The following is a 24,273-nucleotide window of genomic DNA, read 5'->3' as shown; positions in this document are numbered from 1 at the left end:
TTCACCCCGGACATGGTGCAACAATAAAGACATTTGATGGATCTCCAAAAATATTACTGATCAATCTTTGATTGGAGCATATTTATGTTCTATTTGATAAAAAAAAAATATGAAACACAACATGAAATATGATTACCCTTGGATTTGAGCCCATTAGCAAAGTGATCTTGTTGCGAATGCAATGCGAAATATGATTACCCATGGACCTAGGTTCACTGATAGAGCGGCCGTATTATAAGCCATGATTGAATACTCAAATAGAGCATGACTCATCAAACGAGTGACTTGTGAAAGTTAGCTATCAGTATTCAATAACATGAGCACTTTTAAATTTATCCTAATAACTGATGAGAAATCGATAACGCCTATCTAATCACCATGATACCTAAATTAACAGGAAAAAAAAATAACAGGAAAATTTCACACGGAACGTGACAATAATGTGAGCGACAATAAACGTTTGAGCATGAGTGTTTGTTTGTCAGCACCATGAGAGCCATCAGCCATGTTAGAGGTGACGCAATGTCCACACAGTAACAGCCAGTTAGGAGCCCACGGTCAGAATGGGCAGTTGAGTCTTTAACATATATGCATTTGCACGCAAAAGTAGACAAGTCTATGCAAGAACACCAATTGGATTTGTTTAGGAGAGAGCAAAGAACAGTGAGGCAACCCCAAAAGAAGCAGTCAGAACTTTCAACATCTTGTATTTCCTGATTTCAGAGATATGGCATGGATGTCAAACGAAGATTGTCTTGCCAGCCCTCTCATGCTTTTTTACCTGAAAAAGAAAATCCCATCAAACACAAAATCTAAGGTTTGCAAAAACATTAACCTCAATCAATGTACTAGTGTAGGATGCAAATTGTATTTCAATTCAAGATTACCACTTTAAATGATGCTCTAAGATTGCTTATGCCAACTGGGCATTCTCCCTTCTCATCATACTCGGCAAACTCCCCTTCAGATAGGTCCATCTCAAACCTTGTACCACTTGTCTAAATAGAATAATAATTCAATCATAAGATTCAAAAGTTAACACAGAATCAATCATTCAATAAACAAGCGTGCATCTTAAAACTAAATTCAATAGTGTCCATTTCATGCTTCTGCGAACAGTGGATTGCCACCTTCTGTTTAATTTTACACGCTTATGAAGTAGGGCCATAAAAGGTGCTAAATGTGAAACGAGTACATCAGGGTAAAAAGTTGAAATGCAAATACAAAACAGAGTACAAAAGGTATATAGCTCAAAAAATAACTTCAGCTTGGACAATAAATCTTATAGAAAATCAATAAAGCCATTCAATTTCTTGGGCAAGAATAATCTATTTTTAACATGGGTGTGGCACTTTTCAATTTCATGTCCCAAATAATGTCCTTGTGCCAATCTAATTGAAACATTTGTTTTCATGCCTATGTTAAACAAAAAAAGGTAGGATGATAGAGTCAATCCTTGAATTCGATTGGCACAAGAGAACTGGAGATTTTAAGACCAAACTAACCACTTCCAAGGATACATATAATTTGTTTGGAAAATGATTCCTCCGTTGTGGTTGGCTTAACTATGTTGTTTGATATGTTCACAATAAAATTAAGATATTATGGATTTCATAAGTGAAACTAGTATGTGAATAGTCATGCCCATTCGACTTCGGTATTGCACATAAGCTTGAGAAGTTCATGAACTCAATGGTATCAAGTTGTGATAACTCAAGAGGATCTAGGTGGACTTGAGGCTCATGGAGGCTCAAATCAAGTAGAGATAGAGCACGAGAAGAGCATGATGGATTAGAGATTTAGAGGTTTGGATCGAGGTGTTGCTCAAATGATTCAAGGGCGGGAAGCCCAGATTGAGAAGGAGTTGAAAACCTATAGCCATGTGAATACTTTGTATTGTGATTATGTATGATGTGATCTTGAGTTCATTATTGGACAAATTATTGTAATTATAAGATTTAGCTTTTAGGTTCAACCTAAGGGAGTGTCATCTAGTCCCTAAAGAGTTTTTATAGGTTATCTTGAGGTTTAGACTTGATACTTAGTGATTGAAGGGGCAAACCGAGATGATCCTTAACTCATCTTTGAAGGGGGTTTTCCCCTTATGCATGAAGTTTTCTCTACCAAGTTATAACTTGGTAAACATAAAACTATTTGTATTTGTGCAGAAAGTTGTGTTGACCAAGTTATAAATTAGTTGACACACTTTGTGCAGATTTGCCTATTGAGGCTTCCAACAATCCCATTTGGTAATAGTCTCATCAAAGTTGTATGTTGGTCAACACAAATGCCAAAATATAGCCATTGGGGCCTTGTTTAATCTCTATTATTCACCCATTATTCTCGAATGTCAAAGGAAACATTAAGATGCTTGGAAGCTTGAGCAAGGTTTCATCCTTGAAGTTGAAACTCTCTTGGATAATATTCTCCCTTGTGCTTTTATCTACATCATCTTTAGGGAAGGGTGAAGAAGATTTTGTTGTGAGTGAAATCCCATGTTGGGTCAAGCATCTCAGAGCTTGTAGAAATCTCATTCGTTGGGGAAATCCTTAGAGGTTTTATCCTTGTTTTTAGACCATTACCTCCTGAGAATGGGTGGATTGGTGGAACTCTTTGGGCAAGTCATAGGTAGCAGAGTAGAGGTGGGGTATTCAATCTACGTTATGTTGTCTTATCAGTATCATGCTTCTTTAGTTTATGTATGTCCGTTGCATATATTGAATATAACTTAATCACACATGCAATTGCTACTAACATTTATTGTTGAGTATGGAATTGTGCAAGGACTGATTGAAAAATGGGTCTTGTCTATTCACACTCCCTCTAGCCACTCATATCAATCCTACAACATTTTCTCCTAAAACTAACTATTTATTCAAATAAAAGAAATATGGGAAACACATTATCGAGAAAGGAAGATATCTATAAAAGGAAATTAAATTAATACAACTTCTCAAATTCAAGCAGAAATATTAACAGATGGCACTATAAAATAAGATGTTCTATACAAAATAATTATGGATAATACTCACAGATTCTGCTTTCCATCCATTTCCAAAAGAGAAGTCAATAGGTTCAAATCCCCTACAGTCAAAGACCATCAACATGGACTCACTCCCAGAATGACTTTGTTGAAGAGTCAAGGGTTCACCATGTCCAGGAAGCATCTGAATTGTTCCATCTCTTCCACAAAGTTTGCACTACAAGATAACCAATTGTAGTCATTTCACTCCATAATAATCCAATACGGAAAGCCACATACAACATTTCAGTTGAAATTCCAAAAAAAAATCAAATGTCAAAGTAAAGGAATCTTATGAATTTCTTAAGGATACACAAAACAAACACTATTCTACTCCAATGGAGTACCAATAGACAATAAATCTTCAAGAATGCAACATAATTGCAGTTTATACCAAATGTAAAGTATATATCTCAAATGCACAGTAAGATATTTGAATGCAATTGCCAGTAAAAGTCACAAAGCAAGCATGTGTATGACATTATAAGGCTGTCCTAGGAGAATGTAATAATGAACTATTACACTTCCAAGTTAGACATGAATGGAATTTAGTTTTATATAGGATAGAGAAGCTACAAAGGGGAACTTTATCTAGTGTTATGCAATGCTTTCGCAATCTACAGGTTGCTAGGATTGTGTTTTCTTCTTTGTTTTTGATACTATAACTCAAAAACAATAACTAGTTATTTGTAGATTATACTCTTATCCACCCAGTCAAATTTGTTGCAGAAATTGCATGCAAGAGTAAAGTGACAAACTGTTACCATTACTATAAAACTTAAACACCTTACTACATGGAACTTCATTAACTGCAAAATTGGTTCTATTTGAGATTTCAGAAAAAATTTGTAACAATTCATGGTGCTATTACAAAAAAAAGGATTGAAGCTACTAAATCTATGTGCCTTGATCCTCAACTCTAATTGAAGCTACTAAATTTATATGCAAACAGATTTTACATGAAGTTATTGCACATTTCAAGGAATCTTAACTAAATTGAACAGGTAAACCAAAATAGAAATGATCTATCCTTAATTTTTTGAGACCTTGGAAAAGAAAACGAAAAACAATTAATTCTCCACAAAGAATTACTTCAAGATAAGCAATCACAAGTAGTACTGCACTCAGAAAAACAATTAAGCTATAAGCCTGTTATGGTTTCATCTCATTTCTTCTCATTCCAAAACTTTCCAACTTCCCATTTGGAAATGAAAATCCAATCAAGAGAAATTAGCATTGTATTTAAACCTTGCCAAGCTTCCAGCGTCTAGTAGTTGTAGAACTGAGAGAAATTAAACAAAATTTCATCTTTATTTCTTAATAATTTCTGTATCGTTATTATTTGCAAAGAAAAGGAATTGACATTTTTGTAAGAGAAAATTAACCACGGCAGGTTGGATTGTCATGAAACCATCAACCAAAATCCTACTTGTAATAACTGGTTTGAGCTTCTAGTTAAAGCATTTGTTAAATTTGGAGCACTAATATTTATCAAAACAATTTCCTGCACTTGCAAAAGCAAGGGGATCTAATATCTACATTCTAGATCAATGGGCATCAACAAACCATTACTTTGGGTGTTCTGCATTCTGTTACTCAAATTGGCTTAGCTGCTCATTGATGTTCAAATCATCATCCAGCAAGAGAAACTCAGGATCGTCATAGTAAATGAAATATGAACCATAAAGTAACCTAAAATATATGTAACTGAAAACAAATCCGTCGATCGCGTAGGCAGAAACAGCGATCAAACTCTATAACTAATGGCTCTGCGAAACGATCGAACCAAATCATTCCTCTAACAGAGTAGAAAACAAGGAACCTTCTGAACGAGATTGGCTGTGCCTCTGCCGGTGGGAAGCTGAAATGAATCCGACAACGTCACGCACGCTTCCTTCTTACTCGTCTCCCCGCAATTCTCACACTTTACCTAGATTCAAGCACAGAGAGGACTCCGATCTAAAACGAGATATCTCCATTTAAGAACAAAATAAATAAATAAGAGCGATCGGGGAGGAAAGGGACGGATACCTTAAAATAGTAAGCGTATTCGGGATCGCTGCAACCTCCTAGAGGCTGGAGATCGGTTAGATTCTCAAGCTCCGCCGTGACGTAGAGAGCGTAGAACACCATCGTCGCCGATAAGAAAAGAAAAAAGAGCGAGATTCCGAGATGGACGAAACCAGGAGCCGAGAGAAAAAGCGACGGTAAATATTCAAAATACCCTCATAATTATCTTCTTTTTCAAAATACCTTTAAAATTGACAAATTATATTTTAAATTGCATATTTTAAATTGTATACAAAATAAATTTATATTTTATTAGCGGATTAATGCTATTTTTTTTACCCTTTTAAGTCAGAAAGAATAATAATATTCTTTTCTCTCTTGAATTTCTTTATCGTTTACAAATTACACTGTCTATAGGCGTTTTCTGATGTGTTTGTTAGTCTACTCCACCTTTAACTCAAGGGCCATTTTAGAATTTAGAAAAAAAGTTCATATATTTTTAAAAATTTTTTGTACATTTAACTATTTAAATTCGATTCTAAAACTTAAATATTTTGATTATATAAAAAATAATAATGATTGATGTAGTTGTTACTCTTCTTCTTAAATTGAAAACTACAATAGATCACGATAAAAAAATATTATCTCAATTTCGTCGAGATTCAAATCCTTGTCCTCTTTTGTAATTCTACTTCATCATAATCAACTCAACTATACCTCGGGGGCATAGCTGTTATCTCATGATTTATAACTCATGGGCTCTTAGCGAGCTTGCGATTGAGTCACGATGATCTTATATATGGTTAGACCGCTGCTACGAGCTGGCTCATGGCTTACTCATGAGCTTGCAGCGACTACAAGCTTCCCCATTTTAATTTCTCTCATGTATCTAAATCCTATTTAATTAGTTTGTAACCATAATGTAGTTACGTAGCCCTTCATCAGTTATATATTTTCGAGAAAAAAAAATAGGCTCAAAGTTGGGTGGTCGGTCTCAATTAATATAAAGCAGTCAGTCAGTAAATTAATAGGTCTGACTTTTGTATTTACTTATTGATTAATTTGAACTCGACGGGGTGTTCTAATGTTTGAATGAAGACATTTGGTCACAATTTGGTACTCGTATATATATTATTCGGCCGACCCTTCATGTTTTTGAACGACGAAGAATTAATTAACTAGAGCAGCAGCTAGTTAATTAATTAATTTGGCGAACAAAATCTTGCTTTAAATCATTAATTATTCTTTTCCCATGGACAATGGACATGGACTCGATTAAGGAAGACTTGGACACATCGAATGCATATTTAATTTTGTATATTTAATTTTTTTTTCAGAAAAGAACTGCGACCAAAACTAGGATGGTAAACGAGTTAAGTTTACGGAGTTTAAGTTTGTTTGATAAGATAAGATAATCAATTTAAGTCAATCTGAATTTAAAATGAACTAAACCGTTAAAATAATTATTCAAGTTTGACTTAGATTTTTTTTATGAGTTTGAGTTTGACTTGAGTTGATCTCTCAATTTAAGCTTATTTAATTATTTAAAATTTTATATTTTAAATTTGTTTGGTTGATTTTATTAACTTGATAATTCAAGCTTGCTTATTTATTTTTAAAATTTATTCACAAATATAGCAAATCAAACATCAAACATGAATGTTTAATTCATTTACTGTCCTAATCAAAACTAAACATACAATGTAATCTCCAGTCGAGTACGTACACTTTGTGGAATTGAATAGTCAACTTAGAAAATAACTTCAATGAGAATGTAAATAATTTCACATTGGACAAATTAAATTGAATGGGTTGATTTATATCGAATCATATTATTAAAATAACGCGAATATTATGAATGAGATGACTTTCTCATGTGTTCCTCGAGAGGGGGCAAATCTATATATAGCTTAATTTGCATAAATTAACTGATGACTGTGCGTGAAAATAATCTGATTTGTCTATGCAGAAATGACTTCTACGATTTAACGCATATTTGAATCGAGGTTACCTTTGATGCGAGCCCTTCGCAATCCCGACAGCAACTCTTGCCTTCAAAGGTTCACGAATCTCAGCACGATCAGTGTGTTCGCGCCTCCACGGTATCCACATGAACACTGAGATAGAGAAGAACCAAACTGTGGTGCTAGCCACAAGATAGGGTTCGGCCAAGGTGGTAGAAGAGAAGAAGAAGAGGGAGAGTAAGAGCATCCAATAATCTCTTCATCAAGAGCCTCTCACCCCTTTTTATATCCCACCATGGGATATGAAGGATGAAGGATTTTTTTTTGCTTTTAGTGATCTAAGGAATTAATATTTTATTAATTCTCATGAAGATCTTTCTCTTCTTTTAATGAAGATCATACATCTCATGCATGATAATCTTTCTTTTCTTTTAAGGAAGATCATGCATCTTATGCATGATAATCTTTTAATAAATTTGAATTGACTTGTGTGACTTGAGTCCAACTCGAGTCTTACACAATCTGAGTTGACTTACTCAATCCGAATTGACATTAAGGATTAATTCTAACGTATTTATCCTCCATATCCTTAAATTGACATGATAGCGATGATTAATCAATCCACTATCTTAATTAAACAGAGAACCCATCAATTCGTTATATAACAATTAGCCACGAAGAAAAAAATAATTTATATACAAAAGAAAATGATTACCATTACCAACGTTTAAATTGTTTGACTTTAAAAAAAAAAAAAACTACGCGGAACGTAACAGGGCCACTGCGGTGTGCCGCGTCTGCCTTGTGGCCCATAGCGCTTAATGTTAAAAGTCAAAAGGCCTTACATCCATCTGTCCGTTCACATGTGGGCACCCATTGTAATCCATCCATCCATTCATTTATTATTATATTATTATTATTATTTTATTATTATTTTTTGCGGTTTTGACTTTCTGCTGGGAGTTGGGATGGAGATGAAAACCTCGTTGGCGGGAGGCCGGTGGGCCGGTGGGGAGACAGTAACATTTGTTACTGTCTGATGTGAGAGGCGATATTAGGATTAACTTAACAATATTATATTATCATTATTATTTATCATGCTAAAGTTGAATTCATTTTTATATTAAGTAGGTATTTATCCCATTTTTTGATATGTCATGCGTTCGTGGGTACAAAAGAAAAACAGTTTTGCAGACTACAGTTATGGCCTTGCGAATAGGTTGGATAGTAGGTACGTGGACGGTGGAAGGATGACGTCATCCATGACTGCCTGCGTTTTTCATAAATACGCATCCCATTTTTAGTACACGCGGTTCCATCTCTCCCAATCGGAATGATCGAGAAAACACAGGACCTCCATACATCGTACTCTGTTCTGTCCTAAGCGTATGCGATGTTTCTGTTACACGCGTCCACCGCCCACGCGTGCCCCATGCTTAAAGGGACCTTTGGCAGATGCATATTGTCGCCGCCGCATATATCTTTGAACTAATTATCCATCTTCGTTTGACTGGACGGCGGCGTTGTAGACTGCAGGTAGGGCACAACTAGAATTGCTTGCCCTCTGACAACAAATACACGGGCTAAACTAACTAGAATTGCAGTATGCATGCAAGAATACCAGCATGTTGATTGTTGACTTGCAGAATTCCCGGCATTGGATCTTTGAAAGAGAGCTTCGTCAAGTTGCACATAAAACAATCGAGTTAAATGGCGATTCAATTGTTTCAACGATGCCGCGGTCCTTTTTTTGATCTTGGAAGGATTTTGTGTTAGTTAATTTGGCTACGAATGACGGCTAAGCTTTGGGAAAGATTCTGAGATTTGACCTTGTTTTTCCAGGTCCAATCCAGCTGTGGAATAGCCTCCACGTTCGCTGCTTCAGTATAAATATATGGGAGGGAAGTGGTCGGAGACTATGCAATCCTTTCTTACTCTTTTCTTCCTTCCATAGCAACTGTCTTCTTCGTTGGTTTTTCTACCAGCTGCTGCGATCTACAACCGTATACTTCCTTTAATCTGCTCCATCTCTGTCTAACGTACGTACTCTGAGTTTGTGTTTCTGAAAATTTTCTGGGAGTTCTATTATTTTTATGGGCTCTGCAGTTGATGCCACAAATGGCGATCAATTCTTTGCCTGCTGTTCTACAAGTTGTAAATGGGTTGACAAGCCACTGATTGAGTTAAAACGCTTTAGTTTTTTTTATTATTTAGTTAGCAAAGTAGTTTACTAGTCTGGGGTTGCAGCAATCCGTAAACGAATTAAGAAAAGAAGAATGAATAATTCCAATACTTCGTAACACCATTTCAGTATTTACATGTTTGATCGTGCTATTACTGCACTTACACCACTAAACCATGGAGGTAGATTTGAAACTTATTCAGTTTTATTCAACAGGAACGTTCGAGGCAGAGTTGAGCCGATGGTTCCTTCACTTTCATTTCGTTCGTGGTATTCGATGGAATGCGTCAGCAGCAAATTGATTGATCTCGCAGGAGCAGAAAATCTTATTATGAAACCTAGCAGCCGTAGCGAGAAAGATATCAACAGCATGACATTGAGTTCAGTTCGTCTTAAACTAGATGATCCTTCAGAGAAGATGGATCCCAGTGTGCCAAATGGCCCGGTCATTGATAAATCTTTAAGCTTCAAGAATTGGGAGCCCCGAGTGCCGAAACTAGAGCCCACATTTTCCTTCATGAATCCGATTGCAGACGAGCACAGCAACGAAGTAGTTACGCGGAAAAGATTCAACTTTGTGATCCCTGATCATCTGAAGCTTCCCCATCGATGCAGCCTCCCTGATCAGTCTACTTCGCCTAGGCCTTTGAGCGAGCTCGATGCGGCAGCCACTAAACTCCAGAAGGTCTACAAGAGTTACCGAACCAGAAGAAACCTTGCGGATTGTGCAGTAGTCGTCGAGGAACTCTGGTTCGTCTCCTTTCCAATTTTATTTTTAACGCCAATGGATTAGTTCATCTAATTAAGTTCTGGCCTTTTCTGATACAACTGTGCGCGTTAATAGGTGGAAGGCACTAGATTTTGCGTCGCTCGAGCATAGCTCTGTGTCATTCTTCAACGTTGAGAAACCACAGACAGCAGTTTCAAGATGGGCAAGAGCATTAACTAGAGCTGCAAAGGTAGGGATCAGACAAATACTTATGTTTACCGTATAAAACTATTTGTCTCAGAATTAACCTTGTTCAATCCATCTTTCTCAGCTTGGCAAGGGTCTATCCAAAGATGAAAACGGCCAGAAGTTAGCACTACAACACTGGCTAGAAGCTGTAAGATTCCACAACCTTGTTTTAGCGTAGCTAATGATAGTTTATTTGTCTGGAAATGCATCTCTCATGTTAAGCATACGCATGCCGATTGTGCAGATCGATCCACGACATCGCTACGGCCACAATTTGCAATTCTATTATGATGTCTGGTTCAAGAGCGAGAGCACGCAGCCATTCTTTTACTGGTAATTCTCAGAAGCATATACAGTAGTATGGTTTAGCTATCGATTTCTCTATCTTAATCTCCTTTTTCTTCCTTTCTTGCTTATATTCAGGCTGGATGTGGGTGATGGAAGAGAAATAAACCTGGATAAGTTGACAAGAAGCACGCTTCAAAACCAGTGCATTGAATATCTGGGACCGGTATGTGCCTTGAGCTCACTAAGTCAGTCATAGGTACCAAGACGAATTCATGTATGTGTTCTGATGTATGAATATTGTTGCCATATGCAGAATGAGAGGGAAGCATATGAAGTCATTGTGAGAAATGGAAAGCTCATCTTCAAGAAAAGTGGGCTTCCTGTTTCTACTACAATGGGTTCCAAGTGGATATTCGTTCTCAGCACCACACGAGTGTTATACGTGGGTCAGGTACATATCAAAACAAATTAGAACCTTCTGCGTTAGAGATTGATCGATCATTTGGTTAATCACTTTACATTATTCTATGAGCAGAAAAAGAAAGGGGCATTCCAACACTCAAGCTTTTTAGCTGGGGGAGCAACAACTGCTGCAGGAAGATTGGTTGCTGAAGAAGGGGTTCTCAAGGTACCTGTTGATGATACGCCATTACATTGTTGCTGAACAAGAACTTTCATGGCTCCCTTGTTCCTAATTCTGCTGTATTTGTTCTTCAGGCCATATGGCCATACAGCGGTCATTACCTCCCAACAGAGGAAAATTTCAAGGAATTTATCATCTTCCTTCAGGACAACAACGTAGACCTCACCAACGTCAAGGTAAATTTAACTGGCTACATTAATTTTCATTTCTTCTTCGATTTGGTTATATTCTAAGACTTGTGGCTAATGAACAGAGATGCTCTATCGATGACGACGACTACACCTCGTTCAAAGAACCCACTAATGGCATGGAAGTCGAGGTTGAGACATCGAAATTGGCACAAGCTTCTGCAGTCACGGAAACAGTTGAGGATTCCGACAAGCAAACGGAGAAGAAAGTGGATAAAGCACTGGCAGCGAAGCTCAACGGCCGTTTATCGTGCAAGTGGACTACGGCATCCGGAGCTCGGATTGGGTGTGTCCGTGATTATCCAGTCGATTTACAATCCAAGGCGCTTGAGCAAGTCAACCTGTCTCCGAGGGTAACTGCTCCACCTAAAGTCCTCCCAGTTCCTTCTCCTAGGCCTAGTCCTGGACTCCGGCTATCCCCCAGGCTTCAATACATGGGCATTCCGAGCCCCACCGCATCTCGTACTCTGTCACAACAATTGAAAAGGTGAGCCAAGGTGATATGGTGGTGCTGGTGGTGGTAGCATCAATGAAGCTGAAACTGATCTGCTCCAGAATCTCCTGGTCGCGCTAACAGAAGGATACTAAGTTTATACACAAGCCGGCTTCGGTTGCATTTTTTCCCCAGATGTTTATTTTGCACTCACTTTGTGTTCATTGAAGTACTGTTTGATTGCTGGAGGAATAGAAATCAGCATTTGTTTTGACTTTTTTTCCCCTGCCTTTTGTTGTCAATCTATGCATGATCTTATTGAAAGCATCAGTAAAATGATCTGCCACTTCTGATGGCCGCCTAATGAGGCCAACACGTGATCCATTTCTGAGGAACACATGTTTGACGAAAAGATTAAAAAAATTCTGAAATTTTATCAGAGGCATCAAGCTCACGTCGCGCATGATGACTCCCACCACGATCATCTCGACTTCTGTTCGCTACAAACCGCTCACTTTTCCACGCCCAAAAAACCAGAACGAGAGGCAAAGTTGCAATTAGCAATCTCACTGAAGAAACAGCGTCGGAAGGAGAAGAAGAAGAATGCTAGGTAGTTCGAGGAAATGGATCCTTAAATCCTTCGTCAGGCTACGAAAGCAGGGGAAGCACGCTCAGGTACACAAACCACTGACTACCAGACCAACATTCTTCCCTTCTTCCGTCACGCTGCAAGATTTTACCCTCTCTAATCCTATACGAGCAGGAGAAGGCAAAGACCCGGATGAAGTGGAATTTCTGGAGAAGCCGTAATCGCCGGCCGGAGCCGGTGCGGGTGCAGGTTGCAGATGCTTCGCTGGCGGATCACAGTGTGGCAGTGAGAAGGGAGTGGGCAGCGCTCCGGATACAGACTGCTTTCCGTAGTCTTTTAGTATTTGAAATTCTTCTATATGTGTTTTTTTATTTCCCGAGATTGAAGATTCCTTCGATTTCATGCAAATGTTTGTGTTGCGAATTGCGATAGGCTAGAAGAGCATTATGTGCTTTGAAAGGGATCGTGAGGCTTCAAGCGCTGGTGCGAGGTTGGCTGGCGAGGAAGCGCGCAGTGGCCGCGCTTGAATGCTTGCAGGCCCTGGTGCGAGTTCAAGAGAGTGCTCAGGAACACCGTAACCAAGTACGCTGCGCAAAGGAAGCAGAGGTACACGTTTCCTGTTTCGTCTGAAATCTTAGTTTCGTCTGAAATCTTTACAACCTTATCATCATAAACAAATTTGTTTGTAGGATGGATGGTGTGACAGTCGGTGCACCGTAGAATCGATCAAGGCGAAGTTACAGATGAGGAGAGATGGAGCTTGGAAAAGAGAGCGTGCGATGGCTTATTCTCTTCGCAACAAGGTATATTTAGATTCGTCCAAAGTCATGTATGTCTCGTTTGTTCCACAACCTCGTGTTCTAAGTTCTGGATGACACCTCTGATACAGCAACGGAGGGCTAGATTGAAGAAGCCTAAACTGAGCGAGTATCCTACATCATCGTCGACGACCTTTATCAATGAGCAAGAGCTGGATAGAATTAATTCTAGTTTGAGGAGGTTAAAACCATGGGAGCCAAGGTTCATGGAAGGAACAGAGGAGAGTAGTTCTGTAGGAAAAGAAGTCGCCCGGCGCAAACCCACGAGTGCTTCAAGAAATCAAAAGGAGGGATGCTTCCATTACGAGACGTTTCCATCATCTTCTTCCTTTTCTTCATCATCTCCAGTATATGGTAACACTTTGATAGCATCAGAGAACACTGAAGCAAGTCATATCAAGGTGAACAATAAAGTCAGAACCAAAATCCAAGGAGAGAGATCAAGTGATCATGCTCAATCCAGTGCTGGCAAGAATCCCTCAGCTTCTTCTACCAAAATGCAAAATCTTGGAGGAATAAGAAGTCGAGAAACATAGGCAACCATGTATTTGCAGTAACATCTTACGATCCTATTATAACACATAGAAGGGACAATATACTTGTGCCTTGCACTGTTCTTTCACTTAACTAATTTCTATCTAATTGGTTTCATCTCTTTACTAATTACTCTTAAACAGAACAACAAGAAAGCTAACACACCTTTTATAACAAAGAGAACTCATAAAGTGCATTTAATTTTCTGTTTACCTCGCAAAGTTATGTGTGCCTGGAAGTGCTTAACATCAGATAGAAGCACTGTTAAAACCCTAGAAGAAGGGAACGATCGACGTCCGAGTGAACGAATTAACGATAGAATTATAAATTTTTAAAAGATATTTAAATCTAAATTTTATTATAAGTAAATGCACGATTAATTTCCACGCTAAAGTAGAGATAAAGTGAGTGGTAATTATAGTCGTTGACTATTTATGGGAACGACGTTGATTTAATTATTACTTATTTTGGTCATTTCCTAACGTACACAGTTTTAAAAACTAGGTCATTTCCTAGTTCGGCGCTCCGAGTGCTGAAGAGAATTAAGCGAGAGGGAAAGCGACGAAGCGGCGGCAAAGAGAAGTCGGAGGAGGAGGAGAATGAAGGATAGAGGAAGGAAGGCATCGGTGGACGAGAGGTACACGCAATGGAAGTCTCTTGTGCCTGTTCTCTATGATTGGCTCGCCAACCACAACCTTGTCTGGCCCTCCCTCTCTTGCCGGTGAGAGTACCATCTTCTCCCCTTTGATTTCTTTTCTTTCTGGGTCACACTAAGGTTTTCAGGAAGAACTTTGTCCGAAGGTTTGGGTTCTTGCATGATTAGGGTTTTACATCCTTAGTCGCTAGATCGCGTTGTGAGGTCAGGGAATGCGAGTATGAAGTGGAAATTTCTTGAACTTCGGATGGATTTTCTTCCGGTATTCTTTCTCGTTCCACATTGCGCTATTTGATAGGACTGTCCGCGGGTTCGTTGAGAAGTTCTTCAATTGTTTCTTTGGTGAATGTGGTTACAACCCTTTTCTATACTTTATCTTAGAGAAGCGATGATCCAAGAATACGTGAATTTTGAGCTTGACTTTGCTTGTTGAGCTAGTCACTGTAAGAGACTCGTGATTCCTGTTGGTTTACGCTAAATTTTCTTCTCGTCTACAGGTGGGGGCCTCAACTCGAACAAGCAACGTACAAGAATCGCCAGCGCCTTTACCTCTCGGAACAGGTAAGTGAATTAAGATCCTTTTGTATTTTTTTTTTGCCGTGTAGTGGTTTGTCAAAGTTTTGCTATATATGGAATCCTGCTTTTTGCTGCAAAGTTTATGGTAAAAATTTTATTACTACATGAGCATGCAATTTTTGCTCTTTTTGCTGGTATATTGATGCTCTTTTATGTGGTTTTCATTATATTGGTGCATTATGTAATTAGATTTATCTTGAGTACAATCTTGGGTATGCTTGGACTGACAACCCGTTTGTCTTCTCCTAGTTACTAATTTAGAGGTGTATACGATTTTGAATTGTAATATAAACTGATGAGCACATTTTAGTTTAAATATCCAACACTTCTGTTGCTAAGAACGTGCATAATATGAAAAGAATAAATGATTTACGTACCATGCATAGACTTCAGTGGTATTTTTTTTTGAAATATTAACTTGTTTGATAATGACATCAAGAAGCATTTCGCTGTAGGTGGACTACCTCTACTATCGGTATATGAAGTGAAGCCACAATGAAACTAACCTGGTGGGAACTGAGTATATTTATCACTCTAAATCATACAAAAGTCAGGACAAAAAAATTTAGTTATAAATTATTTTCCTTTTTGTATCCATTTGTAATAAACTTTAACTAAATTTAACTACACAATTTGCAAATACCAACCTCAGTTTTGTGAATGTTTTTCACTTTGTGAGAATGATGGACTCTGAAACTTCAGACAATGTTATCTAATAGCTATTATGCTGCAGACTGATGGCTCTGTTCCAAATACTCTTGTCATAGCAAATTGTGAAATTGTCAAGCCAAGAGTTGCAGCTGCCGAGCACATATCTCAGGTTCCTGAGTTCAATAATAATTTTTTATATTTTTCTTTTGCTAAAAAATTATTTGCTCATATGTTTTAAACTTCTGCTAGCAGATTGCACTTTATTGTGTAAATTATTCAATCTAATTCCTAATGATGTTAAAGTTTTTCTTCTGATTAACATATGCTGATTTCAAGGTTAATTAGGTTTTACATGTCTTGTTGCTAAAAGTGATACTTGCTAATGCTTGTAGTTCAATGAAGAAGCTCGATCTCCATTTGTGAAGAAGTACAAAACAATTATACATCCTGGGGAGGTATTTAGTATATGTTTTAATTTGTTTACTATATCTACATTGCTTAGTGTACATTTATATTGGGCATTTCATTGAATTTGATATGAGGTTTTTGATATGGCCCTTAGCAAAGTGATATTTTAAAAATGAATCTTGATGTGCTATCTCAACCATGTAAGAATTTGATCTCTTGGCTTTCATCTGAAATGGTCCCCTCAGATCACATTGTCGAAGAAAAGATATTTCACTTTGTGGTGACAAAATGATCTAGTGATATGTTTCATAAAGTTACCTTATCTAAGTTTTTGAGTCCAGCCTTCATAATGGTAGAGGCCTTATTGCTCGTCCCAAATGTGGTAGAAGGAATCTATTGGTTCAAATTCTATACTTGCCATGATGATTGCTGATGAGCATTTATGCTCATTATATGTGATAATGCTCTTCAACCAGAAGGTCATATTGGTGAAAATAATAGCATAAAGAGGGGATCATCAAAATAAAGAGAGCCTAAGAAGTCTTGCGTAATCTTCGTATGCCCGTAGGCCAAAAGGAGAAATTTAAAGATTTGTATTTGATAGGTCAGAACGCAACAACTATGAAATAATATGCACAAATAGTTAACATATTAGAGAGAATGCTAAAATTGATGTGTGGCAATGTAATAAATGATAAAAGACAAATTTTAGTGACTGAGAACAATTAGATGTAGCTCTAGTAGATGATAAGACAAGAGAAGATACATAATGATAATTTTAAGATGTTTTAGATGGTTAATAAAAATTTTATAGTTAGCCATGTTGAATCATTAGTGTTGTAAAGGTTGATGAAAGATAAGTTTATCGACATAACTAAGAGTGTGATTTCAAAGATTTAGATATAACTATCCATAGGAATTTACAAAGTTAGATGGCTGTGTACTTCGAAGCGTGGATTAGAGAAAGAATTAATTGCACGAGACTTGAGACACTCTCTCTTGTTTCGATGGACGGATTTCAAATCCCAGACTATTTTTTATCCCTTTTTTCGTCCACTCAAAATCTAGCGGAACAAAATTTCCATTCTTCCTTGTCGACTACGAAGAACTATCCCAAACAAAAACCAATGGCTAGCGCGAGTTTGCCATGAGTGCGGCAGCCATTGCGAGAGGCGAGGCTGTGACCAACCTCTCTATGGCCGTCGCAAGAGGTGAGGCCACGATTGACCTCTTTGCGGTTGTTGGGAGAGGCAAGGCCGCAACCAGCCACTTTGCGATTGTCATGAGAGGAGAGGCCGTGATTGGCCTCTCTGTGGCTGTTACGAGAGGTGACATTGCGATCGACCTCTCCGACGCTATTGCGAGAGGCAAGGCTGTGATCAACCTCTCTGCGGCCGTGACGAGCGGCAAGGCCGCATGAATTCACAACGATGTCATGACCACGAGCTTGTGCTCGAGTGGCAAGTTGTAGGCTGCTGGAGGATTTCTTTCCCTCCATCCTTTATTGTTTCTTTCTTTTTATCTTCTTTCTCTTCCCTTCCTCATTGGATAGTTTTTCACCGTTGATTCCTTTCCCTCTTTCGTCCTCACTTTGTAATAAACAAAGCATAAGATTCATAGTTGACCCCAGATAATTGGGATTTGTAGCTTCTTGTGGTTGATAATGATTCATCATTAATGCTCACTTTGGCAATATATGAGATCCAAATTTTAATTTTTCATTGATCTCCCACTGCATGCAGGTGAACAGGATCAAAGAGCTTCCTCAGAACAGCAAAATAATTGCAACACATACTGACAGCCCAGATGTAAGGAAATTTGTTATTCCAATAACATCAAGTAAAATCCACTTTTGGTATCTCTTTTACCTAATATTTTTGTTGAAGGTTCTTATCTGGGATGTTGAATCACAACCCAATCGCCATCCTATGTTGGGAGCTAATGAATCCCATCCAGATTTGGTTAGTCAATAGTCAAATGACAATTATTTCATGGATATGTATGGATGCTCATCTTAATAACAAGGTCACATATTGCAGATACTGACAGGACATGAACAGAATGCAGAATTTGCATTAGCTATGTGTCCTACTGAACCTTTTGTGCTTTCTGGAGGTCCTTACTCGTCCCTTTAAGTAACGCCTTTGTATGTTTCAATCCGTAGTTGTATTGTGCATTGAGCTTCTTTGTTTCTTGTTTTGACTAAGTTTCAAGATGCAATTGCTATTTTCACGTGAAAAGCACCTTATTTCTCATATACATATCTAGACATTAACCTGCCGACTGAAAACCATTGTTTTCTTGCAAGCATATCATTTTATGGTTCTACATTGTTAGATTTAGAAAATTGTTGTCCTTTTTCATGCCTTTTCACCATGATTTAGCCTTCATATGAAAATCTGAAATGATGTATTGGTTCTAATTTCTTTGGCAAAGTATCCTAGTGATCTTACAACTAACATGGACTAAACCTAGCTAGTTGCTACATGGCCCAGAAGATTACGCGCCACTAATAATATTCACAAATATGGATATATCATTTTTTTGTATTTTTTTCATAGCTAGTTGCTTTTTCAACTAGCATGGACTAAACCTAGCTAGTTGCTTTTTCATGCCTTTTGTTTTGCTACATATTCGTGTTAGTGCTGTCACTTGTTCTTCCCTGAGTTTCCGAGTCTGTTTGGCTTTTGAGGTTCACGTATATGCTTCTATTTTTTTAAACCTTTAATAGGGAAGGACAAGTCAGTTGTCTTGTGGAGCATACAAGACCACATTTCTTCTCTAGCAGAATCATCAAAATCTCCTGCCTTATCAACTCCTAGTGGTAAGCCGTCCACTAAATCTGGTAATGAGAAAAACTCAGAAAGTCCAACTGTTGAACCAAGAGGTGTGTACCAAGGTCATGATGATACTGTTGAAGATGTACAGTTCTGCCCATCTAGGTATTCCTTTTTAGCTATTTGCATTAATTTCATGATATTCAACCCTAACATGTTGTTCTGCTTGTTGGTTCCAACACAACTATTTTAGGTGATGATGTTGTACTCTCGACTATGTTGTTCTCTCTCTCCACAGACACACACACATACTTATTATATATTAACCATGCTTGACTCTTTTGTCTATGTTGTAGTCATACTGACATCGCTTTGTTTTATCTATGTTGTAGTGCACATGAGTTCTGTAGTGTAGGCGATGATTCTTGCCTCATTCTTTGGGATGCTCGTGTTGGTACCAGTCCAGCTGCCAAGGTATTAATTCTTTTCTTCAGTGAGAACCTTGATTAATTAATGTGTTTATGGTAGAGTTGTTTTATGATTATTCTCATATGTTAAACGAATTTGTTTTTCCTTTTCTTTGTCTTTTTTTTTTTTTTGAGAAATTGTTGTTGCCAATTCCAATCCTACATATCCAATATTGTGGTTATTGGCTCGTCTGCGATCCAATAGTTTAGACCCATGCATTATGATTTCAGACTTAGATATTGTAAGAAATTCTTCGTCATTTGGTTATGATTGTTTTGCCACAGATTGATACAAACAAATCTTAATGACACATTTATGTCTATCTGTTGAATGGTTACTTTTTTGGTTTCATCTTATTCTATTTTACCTTTTTTCTGATAACCTCCTCTTCGATGCCAGGTCGAGAAAGCTCATAATGCTGACCTTCATTGTGTGGACTGGAACCCCCATAATCAGAATCTTATTTTAACTGGGTATATACTTGATGTTTATTTGTTCCCATTCTATAACTTCTGCTGGTTATTAGGCAGTATTTGTTTCTTTCTCCTACAAACATGATGTCTTAAGTTTGTGAGTCAGTGGTAAATATATGTGCAGCCTTAGCATTTCATTATCTGTGATCATATTTTACTCAGGTCTGCTGATAAGTCTGTGCATATGTTTGATCGGCGTAACCTAACTTCTGGCGGTGTTGGTGCACCAGTACACAAGCTTGATGGTCACGAGGCTGCTGTTCTCTGTGTTCAGGCATGCTATATTACTATATTATTTTTAAATCTTTTTGTTAGCATTGGAATACTTCTGTTAACTGCTGCCATAACTTACTGTCCTTTTGACTTTTATTCCAGTGGTCTCCTGACAGAGCATCAGTGTTTGGCAGTGCTGCTGAGGATGGCTTCCTCAATATCTGGGATTATGAGATGGTATTTGTTTATTGATAATGAAGGTTTTGGAAAGTCATTTTCCTGTATGTTTTCAATGTTTCTTTGGGGCAAGTCTTTAAAGACAACAGAGGACCAAATTCATCTTCTGTCAATGTGATGATATCATTCATGCTCATTGCTGAAGGCCTTTTTTTGGTGAAATAAGCATCACTGCAATCTTCCATTGCCTCCATCGTTGGGGTTGTTGCATTTAGTTTTAATATAATCAACCTTTATCATGTTAATCATGATGTGTTTGTCTCAATTATTTGGGCTTGACTATATGGATCTTATCTTTCCGTTGAACTATATGCAACATTATATCACTAGGAATATTGAAATTAATTGATGTCCTTTTTTATAAAAACATTTATTTTCTCTTTGGTCTCTCTCTACTTCATATTGGTTCAACTCTAATCAATTCAACTCCTTTAAATGTAGGATTTACTAATGGCCTTTGAACATGTCCTGTCATCCCTATTTCTTTTCCTATTTTGTCATCAATTGGTGCTATACCTATTTGCTCAATAATAATAGTTTTATTTTTTTAATTCCACATAATTCGTGTTTCATTATCATCTAGTTGTTTTGTCCCAACTAATTCGAGGCACGTTACATGAATATTATACCCCATAGAGCTCAGATTATTTTTAGTTACTAAAATCAATTTAATTATTTTTTTTTAATTACATTGATTAATGTTATTGTTTAGCTTCCCTCAACCCCTTCTAATAGATTTAACTGTTGTAATTATAGAATCTATTATTATGTTTGAGCTATAGGATAATAGTATGTGTTATCTTATTCTTTCTAGTAATTTTTTACACGTACATCTATATATGTTATTGCCTTGGCTACATTAACCTTTTGTATGTGTGACCATTTTTTATAGCCTTATACTTTGGTTCATAAAGTGTCATAGATTGTACCAGAATTTATGAAATTTATATTTTAGCTTAAGGAGGAGAGATGATCACGTTGAATCTTAGAAGCTCCTCTATTTTAACCATCAAATCTTTATTTAATTTATTATGCCTTGAACAATATCTTCCATGTAGAATAGTAAATTTGGGATACCTAAAACTCTTACTTAGGGTTTCCTTATTCTCCCATCTTAAGCTTCACTTACTTTCTTAGCACTAAAATTATGTAATTGATTTTCTTTACAATTTGAGCTTCAAATTTAATCTAACTACTCTTTGAATTAACATAATATCATCTGTCAATAATATTCAGCAAAGATGTCTATTTTGAACTATAATTGGTTATTAACATCATATTCCTTAATTGCATTATTAGCAACAAGAAAGCTTTTCCTTAATTGCATCATTATCAACAAGAAACTTTTGATTTTCATCTTGCACCTAACATTACCCACCCAAGCCCCTATATTTTCTTTATCTATTTTTCAATCTGATAAACAATTTTCTTATTCTAACTTTGCCTCATACAGTATGGTAGGTCATACTCGATCTTAGAATTTTTTTAGTACAAGGGGCTGCTATAGGCTCCGCTAGTGATCCTACTAATAGTTGAACTCTGTGCAACTAACCTTGGATGTTATTTTTAGATAATTCGTAACATTAGAAGCACTAGAATTTCACTTTTAAGCTCATGTTATAAAGTTCTTTGCTGATTTGAAGTTCATTATCTAGTTCACCCCATTGTCATGGGTTCTTCCAATTTAGGTTGGTAAGAAGAATGAGCATGCTGGATCAAAAACAGTCAATAGTCCCCCTGGTTTATTCTTCCAACATGCTGGGCACAGGTATATCATGACTACCTTTATTTTAATGAATACTCTTTTTCAAGCATTCTCATGTTAAAGGTTTTATGGTTAACTAATACCAACCAGCTTGGATTAAACAGAAAAAAAAAATTCTGTAATGTGACAAGCAAGATCATTCTTGCTAGCTTTCTTCTTTTAATCCATTCATAGTTTATTGTTTTTAAACCCAGACCAAACTGATCGATTCAACTAGTGAAATTGGGAACCAAATGCTAAGCCTGTCTGGCCACTAAATTTTGGACCAATTCTACCAGAAAAAAAAACAGGATTTGGCGGGGCCGCTGTTTCCCTGTTTGTTCCAGTTGTAAAAACAAATTAAACAATAGTTGGGTAAATACATATCTATAGCAATCTGTGCGTTTCATGTGATATATAAAGATTGTCTTATTCTTTTGCCACGTATGAAGATTGTATATGGCAATATAATTTGGTATATCCCCATTTCTGAACCGTTTTGTTGGCGTGCATGCAGAGATAAAGTAGTGGATTTTCACTGGAATGCATCTGATCCGTGGACCATTGTTAGTGTTTCTGATGATTGTGGGAGCACTGGCGGTGGAGGTACTTTGCAGGTAAACGCAAACGTTTCTCTGGTCTCATCATATTTGCCCACGTAGTTCGTGGTGAGGAAAGGATCTGTATTGCTTTGGTAATTAAACATGGAAATTCATGCAGATATGGCGCATGAGTGACTTGATATATAGGCCAGAAGATGAGGTTCTGGCAGACCTGGAGAAGTTCAAGGCCCATATTCTATCATGCACCTCAAAGTAGATAGATCCTCGTGATAGTTGAATGGTTCCATCTGCATTTTGCATAACACTGATGTAGTAGATCTGAAACTGCATTTTTAGCATGCACCTGCCTTATTCTTGCTTTCTAAATGTTGTAAAATATATGCTCTTTGTGGAGACTGTCAGCTACTACTGAATACTTGCTTCGCCTATTATTAGCAACTCGAGACATTCTCGTTTATTGGAAGCAATGTCTTTATACTGGTGGATTTCCATTTTGCCAGTCATTCTCCATCTCATTTTGCCTTGCTATTCATGATATGCTGTCTAGGCACATCAACTTAAACATAAAAATCGGAGGTCTGAATACGAGAGCGGAAACATGGGAGGATGCAAATTTATTGTGGGAATAGTAAAGTAACCGTATGGAAATACGGGCTCGTACCATCTTGATTGTATCCAAACCTCAAACCAGTGCACGTTGCAACCGTGAGCGAGCTACAAGGATCGTGGCTACCGACGCCATACGTATAATATGGCCACATTTCTTTGGAAAACGAAACATTTGACTCATGTGGCCGACACTGACATCAAGGCCAGCCGCCCACCTCGATCATTTTGTTAATTTTGAATTCCACTTCTTTTTGGACTGCGTCCGCGTCGGAAGCTAAAAAGGCACAGTAGACGCTAACATGGACTGCATTACACGGTTAACTTTCACGCTGGTTTCCAAAAAGCAGCGCATTTGTGAAAGAAATTCCAAGTCTAATCTGAGAAAAAGAAAAGTAGGTGGGCCCATAAGAAGAGCACATTAATAAGGTCGGTGTTGGGATGGTCCGTGTAGTACTACAACGTAAAGCAGGATAATCTGGAGAGATTCTATATGGGCGGTTGCTGGGTCCTACACGAATCGTTTTCCAAATTATGCTCTAGGCGTGCTGCTTCCACTGTCGTATTTAACTTTTATCCTCAGATTATTAGCTACCCTTAGATTAATATCGGATGTTAAGAAAGTCAGATCTCGTCTCATTGAAAAGAGATACGTTTGATCGAAGAGATGGACTTAATTTTTTGATTCACCGATCTTTCTCATGAAAATCGACAGATCCATTTTACCAGTGAAGGCCAACTAATCCGTCTTCTGCATCAAGACCGACTGATCCGTTTTACTAGTGAAGGCTAACTGACTCGTTGTACTAATGAAGGCCGATTGACTTGTTTTATTGGTGAAGATTGATTGATCTGTCTTTTTCATGAAGATTGACTGACTCAGTTTCCTTATGAAGACCGATTAACCTAACTCATCCGTCCTCCTTGAGACTCACCTCTAGGTGATTTGACTTTCTCAATCCAATATCCATCACTTTAATAGATCAAATCCTTTGACACCTAATAATAATATGAGCGACACGTGGGATGATATGATACATGTGGGTCACATGATACGCAACATGATGTTGTACTACGATATGCTATTAATGCAATTTGACATTTTATAATATGAAACATAAAAGATGAGATATTTTTTCTACTGTGGAGGTGACATCTCACTCTTATTGCACTATATAAAAAAAGTTTACCGTCGCAGACGAAGGTATGCGCACACATACTCTTACATTTGTATATGCTCATCTATTGTTCTTCTGCTCCACCTCCTCCGTGG

The 24,273-nt window shown here is 37.5% G+C and overlaps 2 protein-coding genes across 2 annotated transcripts; one reads left to right on the top strand and one right to left on the bottom strand.

Annotated features, from left to right (window-relative positions):
- Positions 1 to 390: 390 nt before the first annotated feature.
- Positions 391 to 5,176, bottom strand: LOC141824712 (uncharacterized). The gene is made up of 5 exons (XM_074712040.1): positions 5,054 to 5,176; positions 4,845 to 4,952; positions 3,033 to 3,200; positions 888 to 998; positions 391 to 781 (listed from the first exon to the last, which is right to left on the bottom strand). Exons 1-5 carry the CDS (start codon positions 5,153 to 5,155, stop codon positions 740 to 742), a joined length of 531 nt encoding a protein of 176 aa, XP_074568141.1. The 5' UTR covers positions 5,156 to 5,176; the 3' UTR covers positions 391 to 739.
- Positions 5,177 to 9,419: 4,243 nt separating this feature from the next.
- On the top strand, positions 9,420 to 22,834 carry LOC141825714 (uncharacterized). The gene is made up of 25 exons (XM_074713099.1): positions 9,420 to 9,707; positions 9,807 to 9,928; positions 10,023 to 10,137; positions 10,219 to 10,284; positions 10,381 to 10,469; positions 10,560 to 10,647; positions 10,738 to 10,875; positions 10,960 to 11,052; positions 11,142 to 11,243; positions 11,321 to 11,724; positions 14,210 to 14,350; positions 14,782 to 14,845; positions 15,594 to 15,680; positions 15,904 to 15,966; positions 17,662 to 17,727; positions 17,806 to 17,880; positions 17,959 to 18,034; positions 18,651 to 18,861; positions 19,089 to 19,170; positions 19,564 to 19,637; positions 19,800 to 19,911; positions 20,013 to 20,087; positions 21,776 to 21,855; positions 22,349 to 22,448; positions 22,552 to 22,834. Exons 1-25 carry the CDS (start codon positions 9,420 to 9,422, stop codon positions 22,648 to 22,650), a joined length of 2,910 nt encoding a protein of 969 aa, XP_074569200.1. The 3' UTR covers positions 22,651 to 22,834.
- Positions 22,835 to 24,273: the final 1,439 nt, after the last annotated feature.

The sequence above is a fragment of the Curcuma longa genome, chromosome 3 (genome assembly GCF_044706935.1).
Source record: "Curcuma longa cultivar G26 ecotype Majalengka, Jawa Barat chromosome 3, ITB_CL_G26_1.1, whole genome shotgun sequence".
Taxonomy (NCBI): domain Eukaryota; kingdom Viridiplantae; phylum Streptophyta; class Magnoliopsida; order Zingiberales; family Zingiberaceae; genus Curcuma; species Curcuma longa.
The sequence above is the reverse complement of the archived record's forward strand: the minus strand, read 5'-3'. Positions and strand labels throughout refer to the sequence as shown.

Bases quoted from the DNA above. Each gene is read 5' to 3' on its own strand.
- LOC141825714 (XM_074713099.1), top strand. From the start codon at position 9,420: ATGGTTCCTTCACTTTCATTTCGTTCGTGGTATTCGATGGAATGCGTC. The intron at 21,856-22,348 runs GTATATCATGAC...GCGTGCATGCAG, and splicing joins TTCCAACATGCTGGGCACAG to AGATAAAGTAGTGGATTTTC. The intron at 22,449-22,551 runs GTAAACGCAAAC...AAATTCATGCAG, and splicing joins GCGGTGGAGGTACTTTGCAG to ATATGGCGCATGAGTGACTT.
- LOC141824712 (XM_074712040.1), bottom strand. From the start codon at position 5,155: ATGGTGTTCTACGCTCTCTACGTCACGGCGGAGCTTGAGAATCTAACC. The intron at 4,953-5,053 runs GTATCCGTCCCT...GCTTGAATCTAG, and splicing joins AATACGCTTACTATTTTAAG to GTAAAGTGTGAGAATTGCGG. The intron at 782-887 runs GTAATCTTGAAT...TTTCTTTTTCAG, and splicing joins TTAGAGCATCATTTAAAGTG to GTAAAAAAGCATGAGAGGGC.